General features: G+C 34.7%; 1 protein-coding gene across 19 annotated transcripts in view; it reads right to left on the bottom strand.

Moving 5' to 3' along the window:
• The window catches only part of Trip12 (thyroid hormone receptor interactor 12), a 148,088-nt gene that overhangs the window by 66,180 nt on the left and 63,078 nt on the right, over window positions 1-18,830 (bottom strand). For all 19 annotated transcript variants that reach the window (XM_071619576.1, XM_071619575.1, XM_027941980.2 and 16 more), the window contains one exon: window positions 2,209-2,314. In XM_071619576.1, the coding sequence (XP_071475677.1) occupies window positions 2,209-2,314 (106 nt within the window). The remainder of the gene's footprint in view (window positions 1-2,208; window positions 2,315-18,830) is intronic.

Below are 18,830 nucleotides of genomic sequence, written 5' to 3'. Positions count from 1 at the left end.
TCACTCAACATCTAATTTGTACAACACACTGGACTGAACTTTTTGGATACACAGGGTTGCCGCCCTCAAGGAGCTTTTTGCTTCAAGAAAAGATAGAGACACAACCTCAGTTGGATATCAAGGTACTAAATTTAAGTGGAAGCCCAAGTAATTCAGAAAAGGATTTTAAGGAAGGGTATTCCAGGCAGTTGAACTAGATGGCTTGTGCAGAGCATGACCATGTGTATTACAAGTCATTTAACATGCATCAGTTCTGTGTTCACGTGCAGAAGGAAAGAAGGCTACAGAGAAAGACAAAGTAAGACAATTACAACACTAAATTATCTAGCTTCACATAAAAGTTAAAAATCAATTTTAAACCAAAGAGAATTCAGTTTATACTTCAGACTACAAACCTTTGGTAAGTTAGGATTCAAATACAGTTTAAACAGAACTAAAACTCTGAAGAATTTTTTCTCAGAAGTCCTGGAAGTAAGAGTAAGAAACCTCAAAACCAAATATGTGTACTAAATTCTAGATATTTTTAAGCAATCTAAAGAATTAGAAAATAACTGCAAGTGCTGGGAATATTGCTTGCTGGTGGAGCATTAGTTTAGTATTGCGCCGCCCCCCCCCCCTTTTTTTTTTTACTAGCACTAGGGGAAAAAAATGAAACCAAAATGTGGAGAAGTGAGAATTTAAAATGGCATTTCTTATGACTTAGTACCAGTCATACAATAGTATGACTTATTATCACCACTAATAACAATCAAAACAGAAGAATCAATTTAAGTGCTTAAAATCTTTTTCTGCTTATCTGAGTTAGGGTAAGAAAGAGGCAAGCTAAATTCACAGCCTCATCAGTGGTTTGATGCAATTACTAGGGGAAACTACATATGAAAGAGGGAGAATTAACATCCGGCTACAGAGTGATTAACAGTACAAGTGCACTTAACCAAACACCAAGCCTGAAAGTCTCAGGAAAATTTCAGGAAAAAGATTTTTCCTTTAACCTAAGGTTCTCAATGAATTTTAATAAAACTATGTGAAATAATATGCTGTTCCACACATCAAAGGTGGTGAACAGTCTGAAAATGATATCCATAACAACTGGGAGAAATAGAAATTGAAGAAAGAACTCACTCAAATGACTACACTTTCTTTTGATAGGCAGGTTTTGAAATACAAAAATTAAGAGATTTTCTTTTCCTTTCTCATTTAGCTTAGTAACCAAGGCCAACACTTTCAGAAACAAGACAATACTACAACCATTAAAATAGGCATCCCAAATGGATAAGAAAATGTAGTATATACATACACAATATTGTTCAGCCATTAAAAAGAATTACTTTATTATGGTATTTGCACGTAAATAGATGTATCTGGAAACTATCATGCTAAGTGAAATGCCAGTTTCCAAAAGCCAAAGGTTAAATGTTTTCTCTGATTTGTGAAAGCTAACTCACAATAAGGGGGATGTATGGGAAGTTCAGTAGATTAGAGAACAAGAAATGGAGGGAAGGGAGTGGGGGATAGGAAAAAGACAGTGGAATGAACCTGACATAATTTTCCTATGCACATATGAAAACATTATGGTAAATCCCTCCATCATGTACATCCACAAGAATGAGATTGTTACTAAGACATATTCTATGCTTGTATGATCATATCAAAATGGATTCTAATGTCACGTATGAGTAAAAAGAAAAAAATGAATTAAAAAAAAATAAGCATCCTTTTTTATTCATTCATTAAACCACCAGGAAACGTAACCTTAAAAAAAATCTCAAATCTGCATAAAGATATTCATTAGATATACTTGGCAGACCAACTAAAAAAAACAACCAAATCTCCCAACACTTAGTAATAATTGTAAAAATGGTGTAGCAGAAGAGGAAGAACACAAAACTGTTGGCAGAGCACTTGCCTCCCACATGTCAGGCACTGGGTTTGATCCTCAGCACCACATAATAAACAAAAAATAAAGATATTTTTTAAATTAGCATGACAAAAAGAGTGAAAATATGAATAAATATTGAAGGAAAATTCACAAAAATAATACTTAGTGATGCTAGAAAAAACATGTTTACTCAGTATCCCAGGAAAATTATTTTACATTATTAACTTTTTTTAAAAAAGTTTAGAAATAAGGATTTTGACAAGACTTTAATAAGCTTAGGAAAAGAAAGCAAATGAAACAGTTAACTGGAAACAAAACTAATTACCTACCTGGTACTAGCACAGGAGCCCGTGGTCTTTTGGCGTGTGCTCCGCCTCAAACTGGGGAGCTCAGCAGGTGGGGACTCACTGCGCTTCTTGGTAGATTTTCTTAAACCTGTACGTGGAAAACACCAAAGTAAAATTTTATGAAGAGAAGCTATTAGTAATTAAAACTTACAAAATTATCCTGGTCATCATCCTGTTTAAAAGTGCACAGAATCATTACATGACTTATCTAGTGCTATGCTAAAGTCAGATTTTGACCTAGCCTACTAATAATGGGAAAGCTAATGGTACATGGCATTCCAGTTCAGATCAGTCTTCTTGCTTTGGGTCAAATCTGACTCAAGCTCTCCCATAAAATGCATGACAGCCCCACCTCTCCCAAACCATCCTTTCAGAGCTATAATCTCTTCACTACTCTTCCCCACTAAGGCCAAGGAATTGTTATGGTATATATTATATATTTTAAAAATGTGCTAAATTTCCCCTAAATTTATTATATTATCCTTAAACTGTTCCACTTTAGTGTTTATGCAAGGTTTGTCAATAAACTGAGAAGAAAAAATGTTTTCTTTACACCACTTCATGAACAAGGAACATATATTTCAAATAAATGTTACGAGAATGTTCAATTTATAGAATATTGTATAATTAGAAAGAAAAACATATGAAGTGTGCTGGGTTAACTTTTCTGGAAGTGACCTAATGCTTATTTAGGGTTAATAGTCTCTAAAAAGATAACAACGTTATGGAGAATCCATGATGGCATCCATCCACCCTCCCCTTACAACTCTACAAACAGTGCCACTACATGATGTCATTCTGGGTACTAGGCTCTCTCTGAACAGAGACTTCAACAGTAAAAGATCTCTACAGTCAGCAAACATATTTCCACAAGAACTATGGCATCATCTTAATTGGAGGTGAGCTTCTTCAGCGATGATATACTCTTGCAAGTCCCCTCCATTTTATCATGAAGTTTTAATTGCTTAAAAGTGAAAAGACAAGTTATTCTTTCCTCTCAATTGTGTTAAAAGCACCAGTGAAAGGTCAAAGAGATAAGTTATAAAAAGGATTCTAGACATCTTGATCTTTAAACTCTCAATACTACAGTTCATTCAACTTGGAATAGTCTTTATACCATATATACAGAAAGTTGATGAGTGAAAAGTTATTCAATAATCTTTAAACAAAACACATGCTTCATGAAGCAAAAGCTCGTGTTCCGACAGGCATTATTATTTAGAAATCGAAGTCACAGTTTCTGGGACTTTTTCTTTTTCCCAAAAAATAACTTTTGTGGAAGTTTAGCTGGACATCTGAAGCTCATAGAAAAGGTTCAAAGAATGATACTTTAACTAGGCACACTGGCAGATCTCTATAGTCCAAGCTACCTGGAAGACTGGGCAGGAAGATGACTTTGAAAAGCCCAAGAGTCAAATCCAGCCTGGGCAACATAGGTGAACACCATGAGGGAGGGTGGTTAATTAGCAAAATAGGATTTGCTCTAAAATTTAATTTTCAATTTAATTCTGAGGTTGATTGTTTATACAACGTATCACCAGAATTATCTGATGTAAGCACATACCTACACCTGCTATCCCTATCCTATTCTATCTCTGCGCTGGCACACACCCTGGTCATCTGAGAAACACAGAAAACAAGACACAGCAAGGGAGCAAGTTTAATTCATTCAGTTAATTGTATCAGTATTTTTTAATATTAAAAACACTTTACAGTGTTTCAGAACATTTAATTATAATATGAACTCTATTGACAAGTAAAAGTAAACCAAAAAAACATAGTTTAGGGGAAAACACAGTACAAATCCTACTAAAACATTCCAAAAATAAAGTGCTATCACTTATTAATATAATAAGAGGTCACTTTTAAAACCCTTCTAGGCCTGGGGATATAGCTCAGTTGGTAGAGAAATTACCTTGCATGCATAAGGCCCTGGGTTCACAATCCCCAGCATCAAAAAAAAAAAAAAAAACTCCTATTGTCAGTAATGTGACTTAACACATGTAATACTAAACTACCTATATAATATACCATGATACAGTAAATGGACAGCACAAATCTTCATGTTTAGTGAAATCAAAATAAAATATTTAGGACTGGGGTTGTGACTCAGCATGTGTGAGGCCCTGGGTTTGATCCTCAGCACCACATAAAGATAAATAAAGGCACTGTGGAAAAACAAAAAACTAAAATATTTAAATAAATGTATTGTGAGCTACTGAAACAATGCTAATTTTTGGTGATATTGGGGACTGAAATCAGGTTTCATGCATACTAGGTAAGTATTCTACCACTAAGCTACACTTCCAGCCCTCTTCATTTTGAGACAGGGTCTGGATATTGACCAGGCTGGCTTTGAACTTGTGATCTTCCTGCCTCAACCTGCCAAGAAGGTGGATTTCAGGTGTGCAACACCATACCTGGTACGATGTAACTTTTCAAAGTGTTTTATGCTTTCACTCTTTAGGCACCAAGATAAGACTTTAGTATTTAGATTTCTTTTAATCTTTATTCAAGTATGATAATAAGTATTGATTTTATATGTATGATTCAATGAATCTGACAAAGGTATTCGCTCATGTCCATAAAGTTCCTTTGTGGGATGAAAAAAGATACTACAACAAACAGAAACCAAAAACATAAGTATACCTAAACATATTTCAGACAAAATAAACATTAGGTCAAACACTAAGAAAAGAAACAATAGGTCATTAAATAATGATAGTCAATTCATCAAGAATAAATAACAATTTTAAGTATATTTAGAAAACTGAAATTTATAAAGAAAATATCAAAAATCTGAAACAGAGCAAAATTCCATTTTCGAAACTAGACAGATCATCTGGACAGAAATCATTAGGAAAATATGGAGCTTGAGCCAGGTGTGTTGGTATTTAAACAAAATACAAAAATCTTGAAAACAAAATCAACCAAGAAGGTGAGAGATGCATGTACTAAAAATTATAAAACATTGATGAAAGAAACTAAAGATGACACAATAAAAAGACATCTTGTGTTGATGGAATGGGAGAATTCATATTGTTAAAATGTACATATCACCCAAAGTGTTGTACAAATTTAATGCAATCCCTATCAATATTTCAATGTTGTTCTTCACAAAATAAAAAAAATAAATCCTAAAATTCATGTGGAAACATGAAAGATCTTAAGTAGCCAAAGCAATATTGACCAAATATAACCGCAAGTATCAAATTACTGCATTTCAAAATGTATTCCAAAACTGTAATAATCAAAACAGCACAGTAATAGTACATTAACAGACATATCAACCAATGAAACAGGATACAGAGCACAGAACAGCACCGCACACCACACAGACAACTGACTCTCCATAAAGGTGCCAAGAGCACACAATGAAAAAGGACTGTCTTGTCAATAAATGGTGCTGCAAAAACTGGACAGCTGTTTTTAGAAGGAGGAAACCAGGGCCCATTATTTCTCATCATATAAAAAAATCAACTAAAAATAGACCAATTACTTAGATGCAATGTTTAAAATTATAATGCTACTGTAAAAAAAAACCTAATAAAAAAGCTCCATGACATTGGCCTGAGGAATAATTTCTTAATTATGACCCCAAATCAAGGGTAACAGCAGTAATGAGATTGCCTCAAACTAAAAACCTTCTGCACAGGAAAAGGAAAGAGAGTTAAAAAGAGAACCCATAGAGAAAAACTTTACCCCAGGATATATAAAGAACTCAAATAACCTAACACCAAAACAAATCACCCAATTAACAAATGGGCTAAGGAACTGAACCAACATTTCACAAAAGAAATACAATCAATCAACAAACATGAAAAAATGTTCATCATCTCTATTAATTAGAGAAATGCAAATCAAAATGACTCTAACATTTCATCTCACTCCAGATGGAATGGCAATTATCTAGACTACAAGCAATGATAAGTGTTAACAAGGATGTAGGGGGAAAAGATGCACTCATACATTGCTGGTGATGAGTCATGGAGATTTGTCAGAAAACTTGGGATGTAACCACCATTTGACCCAGCTCTCCTATAGCTCAGTTAATATCCAAAGGACTTAAAATCAGCATTCTACAGTGAAGAAGCCACATCAACATTTATAGCAGCTCAATTCATAATAGCTAAACTGTGGAACCAACCTAGATGCCCTTCAACAGATGAATGGATAAAGAAAATGTGGCACATATACACAATGGAATATTACTCAGTCTTAAAGAAGAATAAAATGACATTTGTAAGCAAATGGATGGAACTAGAGAGTATTATGCTAAGTAAAATAAGCAATCCCAAGAAATCAAAGGTGGAATGCTTTCTCTGATAAGAGGAAGCTGATTCATTGGGGGTGGCAAGAAGAACAAATACTAAACAAATTTGTTTACAAATACTTTGTATTTATAAACGAACCAAGTAGGGAAGAATGAACAAACTTTGGAATGTGCAGAGGGAGTGAGGGGAGGAGAGGGGCATATAGTTTCCCATGTGTTATACACATGACACATGTACATCCGCAATCAAACGACGGTGGACAAAGAAAAGGCTTTTTTGTTTTTTGGTGGGAGGGGATACTGGGGATTGAACTCAGGGACACTCAACCACTGAGCCAAATCTCCAGCTGTACTTTGTATTTTATTTAGAGACAGGGTCTCACTGAGTTGCTTGGCACCTCACCGTTGATGAGGCTGGCTTTGAACTCACGATCCTTCTATCTCAGCCTCCCAAGCAGTTGGTATTACAGATGTGCATCACTGGGCCTGGCTGTAGTCCATTCCTTTCATTGCTAAATGGTATTCTTGAGTGGATTTACATGCCACAATCTAGTTATCCATTTGTGGTATTAAACTTTTAAGAGCACCAGTCTAAGTTGCAGTGAGGTACGCCAGAGAAGAACAACCAAAATAGCAGACATAAAAACATTTAGAACTGATATTATAATCAGACTATAATATAAAATAACTAATTAGGCTGTCGCCATGACCCCATCTAGCCTAATAAATTGAGAGATAACTCCAAACATTTTGTTTTCTGAAAGAATGTCATCCATTTGCCTGGTGAAAGAGTTATTATATGTTATGCTCTCTCCAGTGGAAAAGGAGCATCACTATTTGCAACACTGCCTAAAACCAAGATGGGAGAAAAAAACTAGCTCTTCTGTATAAGTATTATTATCTTTGCTCCCGATGACTGGAACAGGGTAAAACTGATGATTGTAACTACTTAGAATTTGTAAACAAACCAAGTCAAAAAAATTTTTTTTATAAATAATTCTTCCCAAAAGTCTAAAATGTTTTTAGAAGATTAGAAATGGCAAAGTACAAGATGAAGCAGTTTGGTAAATGACTTTTTAGAAAAAGGTAGCTTAACTTGGGCTGTGGTTATAGCTCAGAGGTAGAGCGCTCACCTAGCACGTGAGGCCCTGGGTTCAATCCTCAGTACCACATAAAAATAAATAAATAAAGGTATTGTGTCCAACTACAACTAAAAAATAATTTTAAAAAAGAAAGAAAAAGATAGCTTAACTTTCTTTTGCTATTCAGTATCTGACACTGCTCTAATATACTATCCTTACAATCTTGAAGTATTTGAGTTGTTCAAAAGCACTTTCATAGATAAGTTATGATGATGATTCTTATTCAAAACACAAAAATATTTACACGTGTGTAGTCCAATCAACTACATGACTCCTAAGCTTATTTTTGATGCCTAACAGACTACTACATCTTCAATATATTTCTGGCAAGGTGATAAAACTTCTACCTTACTGGTTTAAATGAAAATTTTAGAACTACCTATAAACCAATACAGTATTTGTAGAGTTATTTCCTTCATTTTACTAGCCAAGCAAAGAGTATATCAACAGAAGATAAAACCTGCTGAGAGCCATAGCCAAGAAGGAATGACACATGGCATTTTTGGTTGAAAGGTGGGTGACCCCAGCAAGCCACTGAGATGATAATGATTATGTTAAGATGCGCATTCAATTGGAAATTAGACCCCTGCTGTCTGCCTAGGCCTGCTACTTTGGAGCTCTCCCGGGACTCCAGGAGATTTCCCATTGGTCAAGGAAGTGCGGTAGGAGAGAATTCCAGAGGAGAGATTTCCTGTCGGAGTAGTGTGTCCTGGGAGAAGGCCGCGTGCATGGCATTCGCGGGACTTTTGGAAATAAAGTTTGTTCCTGCTTGAGTGGCTCATGATTTTGTGCCCAGCCAGACTGCAGCAAAAACCAATAGAACACATGTGCATAGGTCTACATAAATGCACATCTCTTTCCCAAGTTCTGTAACGCAGAAAAATTATATTTAGCATTTATTTTTATGATGCCACTATGAAAAGCAACCGGAATATCACTGTTAAGATTAATATACTCTTAACCACAAAGTCTTTAAATAATCAAGTCAGAAATAAATGCAAACAAGCTACTTTTCTCAAAGCTCTTGACCTTATATGGGAACAAGAATTTATGCACTTGTTACTATAATCTTTAAAAAGAAATTGGCAGCTATATTGTACTCTCAAAAATTGTAATCAGTGTTAACACACACAAGACAAGGGAATAGAAGTTCATTGGATTGGACAAAGGGGAATGAAGGGAGGGGAGTAGGGATAGGAATAGGAAAGACAGTAGAATGAATGGGATGGAACTTTCCTATGTTCATATATTAATACACCACCAGTATAAATCCACATCATGTTCAATAACAAGAATGGGATCTTAATTAGAATATGTTATAGCCCATGTATGTATAATGTGAAAATACACTCTACTTTCAGATGTATCTAAAACCAAAACCTGATACTGCTTTTAAAAAAAATGTAATTTGTTCTACAATATACTTTTTTCCCCCAATAATGTACATTGCTAGCCCCAAACTGATTTGCTCAAGCTCACAGCTTCATCCTTTTTAAAAAAGTGAGTCCTTTTGCAAAGGGTGGCTTTTAAAATGTGAAACATTTAAACTGCATATGTATTGACTGTAGCCTTAAGCATTTTGTGAGAGAAAAAAAAAAAAGAAACATTTTAAGTGAACCAAGAGAGAAAGTGTTGACAGTGGCCTAGATATTTTCTGGATATTTACATTTAAATAAAAATAGTTAACACACTTTTGGGTGCACTTTACTTTTCTTGGGGGGGGGGGGGGAAGCTAGGAATTGAATCCAGGGGCACTTCCCCACTGAGCTACATTCACAGACTTTATTTTGATACAGGGTCTCACTAATTTGCTTAGGGCCTAAGTTGCTGAGGCTGGCCTCAAAATTATATCCTCCTGCCTCCATCTCCCAAGCTGCTAGAATTATAGACATTCACCACTGGACCCAGATTTTTCTTTTCTATTTGAAATTTTCTAGGTATTTCTTATTAAGTAGACAATTGTGACATGATTCCAATTCTGTTCTTTGTAGGAAAAACAAACACTAGTACATGTCTGTCTACTACAGGAACCAACAAGATAGAACACTATATGGTTGCTATTCTTTAACTTTACTGAATCACTTAAAAATTAACAACTAAGGGATGGGATTGTGGCTCAGTGGTAGAGCGCTTGCCTAGCTTGTGTGAGGCACTGGGTTCGATTCTCAGCACCACATAAATATAAGCAAATAAAGGTCCATCAACAACTAACAAAATATTTTTAAAAATTAACAGTACATATTCACTGTCATTTTTTTATATTTAATATTCTTACATAATCTCTATAGAAGGTATGCTAATCTTTTATATGAAATATACATATATCAGACCTATTACATAATCCTACAATGGAAATATAGCCCCCTTTATTATCAAGTATTCTAGATATGCAACTTACTGAACTTTCCAATTTTTTTCCCCTCAGTACTTGGGATTTAACCCTGGGCACTCTGATCAGTAAACTACACATTTTTTATTTTGATATAGGATCTAAGTTGCTGAGGCTGGCCTAAAATTAACAATTCTCCTGCCTCAGCCTCCCAAGTAACTGGAATAATATGCATGTGACACCATACCAGGCTTATATATTCAATTGGGAGTGATGATAAAAGACAAACAAGATGGCTATACCTAATGTCTAGCAATCCTTTTTCTGAGCACCATGCTTTTTCTGTTTTTCAATTTTCTAGGAAGCTTATGTCCTGCCCTTTCTCCATGTGGTACAAAAGAAACTGTCATTCACGATACACTCTAAAGACAGATGCTTCTCAACTTATGATGGGGATTACATTCTTATAAACTCGGAAGCTGAAAATACTGTAAGTCAATAATGTATTTAATATATCTATCCAATCAACATAGCTTTACCCAGACTGCCTTAATCATGAACAAAATACATCAACGTACAGTTGGATAAAATCATCTAATACAAATCCAATTTTAATAAACTATTGAATAATATCTCATGTAATTTACTGAATTCTGTATTAAAAGTGAAAACCAGAATGACTGGTGTTCTTTAACACCACTGTAAAGTCAGAAAAGTTTAAGACACACAATTGTAAGTTAGAGACCATCAATCTGTGCACAAGTGGGACTCAGACCAGACTATTTCTATGATCTCTAATCATCACAGTGATTCTAATTTAAGGATAAGCATATGACCCAAGGAAACTAGTGATGTCCCTACAAATTGATAGATGAATGATGAGACAGTGCGCCCTTGTTTTTTGGAAGGAGGGCTATAGAGGAAGAGGAGGTGATGGGTCCTTAAGCCACAAGGTTTGGATGTTAGGCCATGTTCATTTGACCTCTTGGATCCATCCAAGCCTTTAGTCAGCCAATCTCTTGGCCTTACCACTCATGTGGACAGAGTTCTTTTCCCGTTAAATTTTAGTTGAGTATCACATAAAACCCCAAAATTCTGATTAAAAGAAATTACTACATTAAAAATTTCACTCTAAGTAGGAGTTGTCAAATTGTGCCCTGGAGGCCAAATCCAGCTGATGGTGTTTTTTATACAGCTTCAAGCTAAGAATGGTTTCTATATTTTTATGGAGTTGTAATAAAAGCAGATGGTGATGTAATAGACTGTATGGGGTGAGAAACACCTAAAATACTTATGTGGCCCTTTACAGAAAATGTTCACAGAGCTGAACTTCGAAAATAAAAAAGGAAAAATGGTATGCAATTTTTAATCTGAAATGTCTCAGACCATAGGAAAAATTAACTCAAGAATGTCACTGATATTTTGACTTGCATATTCAATGCAAATTACTTTGGATAGAATGGATATTAACAACATTAATCCTTCCAACCCATGAACAATAAAATGTCTTGTTTTTTTGTTTTGTTTTGTTGTTGTTTTGTGTATGTCCTTTTCAATTTCTCTCATCAGTGTTCCATAATCTTCACTGTAAGAATCATCCATTTCCTTGGATTATTACAACCCATCAGGAATTTAACTTACCATTCATATTTTAGGACTATTTTGCTGAGAAAACTTAGATTAAAACGTAAGATTAATAATCTTAGATTATTAGATTAATAAAGAAAAGTAACTATGGGTACCTTTTCAGTAAACAGCTTTAAGTCCTTTAAGAGTCAAAAGACATTTACACCTGAAACTAGTCAACAGAATCATGAGACTCTGGCATGCCTTGAATATTCTATGACTACCTTCAAGCATATATATCTTTATTAATAGTTTACTTTGATACAATAAACTCATGAAATGAAAAGTAATCTATGATCACATAAAAAGGTGTCATAAATTTTTAAATAACTCGGTAATAAGAGACTGATTTTTGTGGATAATAATAAGCTAAATCCAAATACAATTTTCTAAGCAAAAGTATTATTTCCTAGTCAAAGCATAGCCACTTCATGCAATGATTCAACAATATTAAAAATAGTAGAAAGGCACGAAGATATTGATCTATTTTTTGCAGAAAGGAACAACTGAAAATAAAAAAAGAAAGTTAAATAAAGAACAATATGGTAATTAAAATCTATAGAAACAACTATTAGTTAATGAAACAAATAAATTAGCACCTTTAAACCACTAGTGGAAATATAAATTCATATTTCTATGAGCAATTTCAAAACATATATTAATATTTAAAAGAGGCATAACCAGTGACCAAACAAGAAAATAACGGTGTAAATTACAAAGCTATGTTTAATTTAAAAATTTAGAACAATGTAAATGCTCATTTACTAATTAACTAAGATATAGCCATATGTGGCTACTTTTAATATCATGTAGTTTGTAGTTTTTTGACAGGAGAAAAGTCTTAATGTTTAAACAAGTAAAACACTTTGGTGTCTCTACACTTCAAATATGGATATTACCTCATTCTGTAATTATGAGGCTGAAATCTGACATATGTCAAGTATCAATTATGGGGCCAGGCACAAAATGCATACTCAAAAAAGTTACCACCATCATGTATAGCAAGATCCTGCTTCTTAGAAAAGATGTGCACATACACAGAAAAGTGCCTGCCTTTGGGTAAACACAGATGACTGAACACATGGGCATTTACTCCTGTCCCCTCATGAAATACTATTAAATAGAACTAATAGCCAGGCACAGTGTCACATGCCTTTAATCCAGTCCAGCTGGCTGGGCAAAATAGCCGGGGGGGGGGGGGTGACAGGAAGAACTTGTGTAGATTGATACAGCAGGAGCCGTTTATTGTAGGACTACAGAGGTATTTATACATTCCACACAGCTTACCTTAATTAGCATAAACTAGATACATCAGTCAACCAATAAGGAATCTCCACACTTAATGGCTCACTGGCGTTACTTCACAAACCACTCCCTCTGGCATTTTGCCAGGCGCCATCCAGACTTGTTTACAGACTCTAACATTTCTCTGGCAAAATGCCAGGCGCCATCCTGACTTGTTTACAGACTCTAACAAATCCCAGCTACTCAGGAGACTGAAGCAGAAGAATCAAAAGTTCGAGGCCAGACTGAGCAAAATAGGCAAAAAAAAAAAAAAGACAATATCTTAAAAAAAAAATTTTGAAACAAATCAATACAGATGAATAGAATGGAAGAGAGACTGCAATACCAGAGGTATATGCACTGGAAAGTCCAAAAGCTCTAAGTATAAAACTAAAATAAGTACCAACTATCAGATTAAAAAATATGGAAATCCTAAAAGGCTCAGGGGCTGATAATACCAGATTCTCTGGGGGTAGTTCTGGTGTTAAAACTGAGGATTAACTGAGGGGGTGTTTGTGAAGCAGCAAGATTCCCAGCTCCCCTCCCCCACTTGCATAGCTGGACAACTGTGCCTCTCCTGGGCCAGCAAAACTCTGGATCATTATTTACTGCGTATAAAACATATGAATTCTCAAAGTACACAGCTGCAAATAGGTGCAGCATATCATAAATGCAGAGAGGGAAGGGGGATCAAGTGCATAAATACTAGATGATATACTCTCCACTTCTTTCTCAAACCTCTTCTTCAGTTTATTCTCCTAGCACTCTGGCACCTAAGCCTTTACCTTAAGGCAGGAGTTTGAAATAATTATGCCTACAGAATTACCAGGAAAAAAAGTAAATAAATAAATCTAAAAATAAAATGAAGTTTCACAACAAAATAGCCCGACCAGATCAGTAGACAATGAATCTCGCCAAATCTCATTTTCATACTCCAAACTTCACAAATTAGATTTTTGGTCTCACCTTACACTTGAGTATGAGAAAACAACCAGGAATTAACAGCATCTGAGAAAACTTCATAGTTTAAAAAATAAAACCTACCCCAAAATAAATCCCCTCCAAAAATAAACAAAAAACTTAGTTCCACAGACCAAATACAGGATTCTATGGGGAATAAAATATGAAAACAATCTCTTGAAAATAAAACAAGACCACAAACAAGGGTTAACAGAAGCAAAATCAACAGAAAGGTTGGAAGACAAAGAAACCAATCAGAAACAGAACATTTTTAAAAAGAAAGCAAGAAAAAGGAGGTCAGATCAAGACCATCCCCATATAATAGGAAATGGAAAAGGAGAAAACAAGGTAAGAGTGATTGAAAAAACATCCTGGTGTGAGAGCTGAAACTCCTGTCTTGGGGAACATCTGAGACCCAGGGGAGCCAGGATAATTGGTTAGAAGGAATGAAACCAAAACACCCAACAATGGGCAATATCTTGACTTTTCTAAATATTGGAAATAAAGACCTGCAAGCTTCCACAGAAATGAATTACATAGACAAAAGGTCAGGAAAAGAAATGGTTCTAGCACTGAAAACTAAGATAATATAGTTTTTCAAAAATTTTGAAGATACTTCCTGATTCAAAATTCTACATCCAACTGATCTATTAAACAGGTAACAAGGTGATAACTTCCAGGTATTCAAAATCTGAAAAAAAAAAAAAGGACAAAGCTTTTTAAAAATCTCATTAGTTTTTCTTAGAAAGCAATTGGAAGATATGTTCCACTAAAACAAGAAACACGATATGGGATCTAGAAAAACTAAAGATTAAAGAAAAACCTCAAAGCTTAAAAAAAGGTACTGTAACCAGGCCTAAACAGCAACTATTCCCAGGCCTCATGTCTTCAGGAAGATGAAACAGATGCCATGAAGACAGCTTGAGGAAAAAATTAGGCAATCAGTATGCAGCATGGAGTGAGGAAGTGATGCATCACTGAAAAGTAAGGAAAACAAAGATATCATCATTAAATTCAGGAAAAACAAACATGCAGTAAGAAAGGAAACATTCCCATGTGGCTGGTATAGATGACATTTACATAAACTGGTGGTAATTGGTGGGGAAGTATCTGCAGTATTTATTTGTTTACTGGGTGAGGAGATAAGATGATGCTGGAAGGCAAAATCCTAATTTTCTATAAAGCAGGTGAAACAGAGATCAAACTACAAAAAAATCAAATGGACATGTATAGCACATAATCTACAGACAAGTGAATATCAAGATAATCAGCTTTGGGGAAAAAAAACAGTGTGATGAGAAGACTGCTGGGGGGTTTTGTAGTACTGGAGACTAAACCCAGAACCTTATTCATACTAGGCAACCAGTAGGCTATATCCCCCGCCCTTTTTATTATTATTTTGAAAAAAATAATAAGTTGGATGAGAGATACACCTCCACATAAGGCTATGACTGCTAATTTTTAATAAGAAATCTTATTTAATCCTTGACTAAACCTCTCTTGTTAATAAATAAGAGAAAAATTTGAGAAGGATACACACCAAAAAAGAAGTAGCCATTCATGAACAAAATTAAAACTGACATCTTTTTCTTCTTTATAGATTTCTATATCTTCTGGATTTTTGTTTTTAATAACATATTTTAGAATTAGAAGTGTCAAAGATATTACAGAACACAGGCCAGAGTAGAGAAGAGTGATTTTACCTGATATGGATCAGATTAATTTGACAATTCGTAGTTTACTCAAACATATAACATGGTCACTTATAATTCATGAGCAATGTAAAACAAAGCAAAGTCTTTTTTAACAGAAGCCAAAGATATGTTTCTTTTTACTGATCTTTTTTAAATTTGGCATGTCTTTTTAAATTTACTGACTTTCTTAAAGGCTCAAAAAATAGTTTGTTGGGAACTATTAAAACTTTTTTAAGTTGCTAAGTTGTTTTAATAGAAGCTGTGTAATATAGAAAAGCTCAAAGATAACCCACAACTTTTTCAACTCAAGAGAGATGATCCTACAAGACACAAAAAGGTGAAACCAAAAATCATCTGACTTCCCAGTTCTTTTCTCCTTACTCAACTCATTCTTTCTTCTTCCCCCTATGCTAGTGATGAAAAGTAACAAGTCTCAGATTGATGGAAAGGGCCCTAAATTCAAGTTGAATTCCTTCTCAGAATTCATCACTAGCCTGATTCTTGTTTAGTTCTAATAATGGCCACAAGCTGTATGCAAGTCACCAGCAGAGTATAAAACTCAAGATGAAAATAAGCTCACCATGTTATTAATAATATGCACATGTTGTCCACTTTAAATAATGGAGAGTAAAGTAGAGCTACAAATAGACACAGACTGGAAATATAATACCTTTAAATTTTCTATAAATAAGTTTCCTAATTACTCAGATTTTGATCACCAATTGTGTCTTATAATTCTGTGCTACCATCTACTACTCACATTTTGAAATTATTGCGATTTTTAAAAAGGCAGATTAGCAAAATATATTCTGAAGGCAAACTAAGTTATTTAAAGTATTAAATATTATATTTTAAAACCATCCTACTGGTTTTACATTTATGCTATATAAATTTGTAAGAATGTTTGCTGACTTAGTTAAACAGAACATAATAGCTACAATAATTTACAAATACACATTAAAAATTATCACACAGGACTATCCTTTCTGTGGTAGTCTCAAGATCTCTACCAAGTGATACAGAGTGACCTCTATCACAGAGCTATTTTGATCAGTTGGAGATGGCAAGCAGTAATGCTCCAGAAGACTCCATGACTAAGATAGTTATTTCACCAGCTCTTCTGCCAGCCCTAGTTCCTCACAAGGAACATACACGTTCACCAACCTATCAACCCTTCCCAAAGTAACAAACTGCAAAAGGTTTTTCTACTTAAGTGTCCTGACTGTATCACTTCCAAAAGTGTACTCCATAATCCACTGCTATCTCCTGAGGTAAAAACAGTTGGTCAAATAAATCTGTAAAGAAAACTGGGTTAAGCAGAAATTATAATGAAGATGTCTCACAGTTTGCAATGTTAATGTATATCTTGAATTTCCTTGAGTAATATTTGACCATGAAAAATCATTTTTCAGAAGCACCGTGAAGGTACCATTATTTCTATAATTCAAAAACTTTTTTCCTTTACCCAATAAACCAATCATGCCTTATAATCAGTCTTTTCCTGAAGAAAGGTTTAACATCCAACAAACAGATTTACTGAGTCTTAAAAACTGGAAGAAACAAATGATATCTGTGGGGGGAAAAAAAACTACCAAGTCTGAAGCGTTTTTCTATATCACTAAGAGGCCTATTCCATTTACTTATGTCTTTCCCACTGAGGTCTGAATGAATAAGAAATCTATCAACTTTTCTCCATCAAAACTACTTCTGCCCTTTGGATTAATGCAATAACAAATGCCACCAATAAGCCCTGATATATAAAAAGCCCTTCAAATACAAGACCACAATTCTTCATACACCATTTTATACTGGTAGATTAAATGATATTTTAATTTCACAAAGTGGTTCTCACATTTACTCTTTTTATAAGAATGAATATTATTACTTTGTAATAAGAATAGCATCATAATTATAGCTAAATTATTTGCTCAACCTCACAAACCAGGAAATAACAGCATGTTAAATTTGAGTCTCCCAAATCTAAAAATAACTACCTTAACCTGATCAGTGGTCAGGATTTTTCAATATTCAGTCTCAAAATGTTGTTCTCTGTATTTTCTACCTTAAGCTATTAATTTCAATTGTACACCCTAAATTTTGTGATGCCCATGTACTAAGCACTATGCCAAGTCTCCACACATATTCATTTATTCTCCAAATACTATTGTGCATATTTAGCAATTTAAAAACTCACAAACTTCCCATAATCACAACTTAATGAGATTCAAATCTAAGACTTTTAGCTCTGTATGAAGTACTCTCCTTGTCCCAAATACCATTATTTCAAATCCAGAGAAATTACCTACCAATTCTAAGCCTTCTTATATAAACTCTTTATGAAGAAATGCATTTATTTGGGGCTGGGGTTGTGGCTCAGCCTAGCATATGCGAGGCCCTGGGTTCGATCCTCAGCACCACATATAAATAAAGGTATTATGTGCAACTACAACTAAAAAATAAATATTTTTTTAAAAGAAATCTGTTTATTTAATCATATCTGCCGCAGTCCAGCTGGGCAAAAATAACCGGGAAGTGACAAGCAACTTGAAGGTTGAAGCAGGAACTGCTTTATTGCAGGGAAACTCAGTGGGAACTGAGTGAGAACTCAAGGTAGCGGGCACCCAAGGTAGCAGGGGCCGCTTTATTGCGGGACAGCAGAGGTATATATACCTAACTGATTACACACAGCTTGACTCAATTAACATCATCTAGATACAGCAGTCAGCCCATAAGGAATCCTCACCATCTTAATGACTCGCTGGCGTTGCTTCACAAACCACTCCTCCTGGCAAACTGCCAGGCGCCATCTTGACTTGATTTGCATCCCCAACACATATCTAAGATACACCCAACCCTGTATGACTTCAAGAATCCCAAGATTTAGCTCACCTGATCCACTATTCCTGTGCATTGTTTTCAAGGTCAATTTCTACATGACTTGAGTATGCCCCCAACTCTATAACTTCTTAGTTCTTTGCCTTTGAACACATAACTTGACCAATGATTTCAAGGTAGCTTACCTGTACTTGCCAAACAGGGATGATGAGGGATAAATAAAAGGTATCCGTAATAAAGTATCTAGAATAACTGTCAAGCACTTACAGGCCTTTCATTACTTTGTTTTGAAATGTTTTTCATTTATTTGATAAGAAGCAAATACATGGTGAATGGTATATGAATCCCTGGGTTCACCTATTAATCATTCCTAAAGATTAATCAATAGCAGGAAAGAAGAAAAAAATAAAATTCATTTCCTCAGGGGTCTTAAAATTTCCAAGTGACCCAATTATGTTAAA

The sequence above is a fragment of the Marmota flaviventris genome, chromosome 11 (assembly GCF_047511675.1).
Source record: "Marmota flaviventris isolate mMarFla1 chromosome 11, mMarFla1.hap1, whole genome shotgun sequence".
NCBI lineage: Eukaryota > Metazoa > Chordata > Mammalia > Rodentia > Sciuridae > Marmota > Marmota flaviventris.
This window is presented reverse-complemented; position numbering and strand designations above follow the sequence as displayed.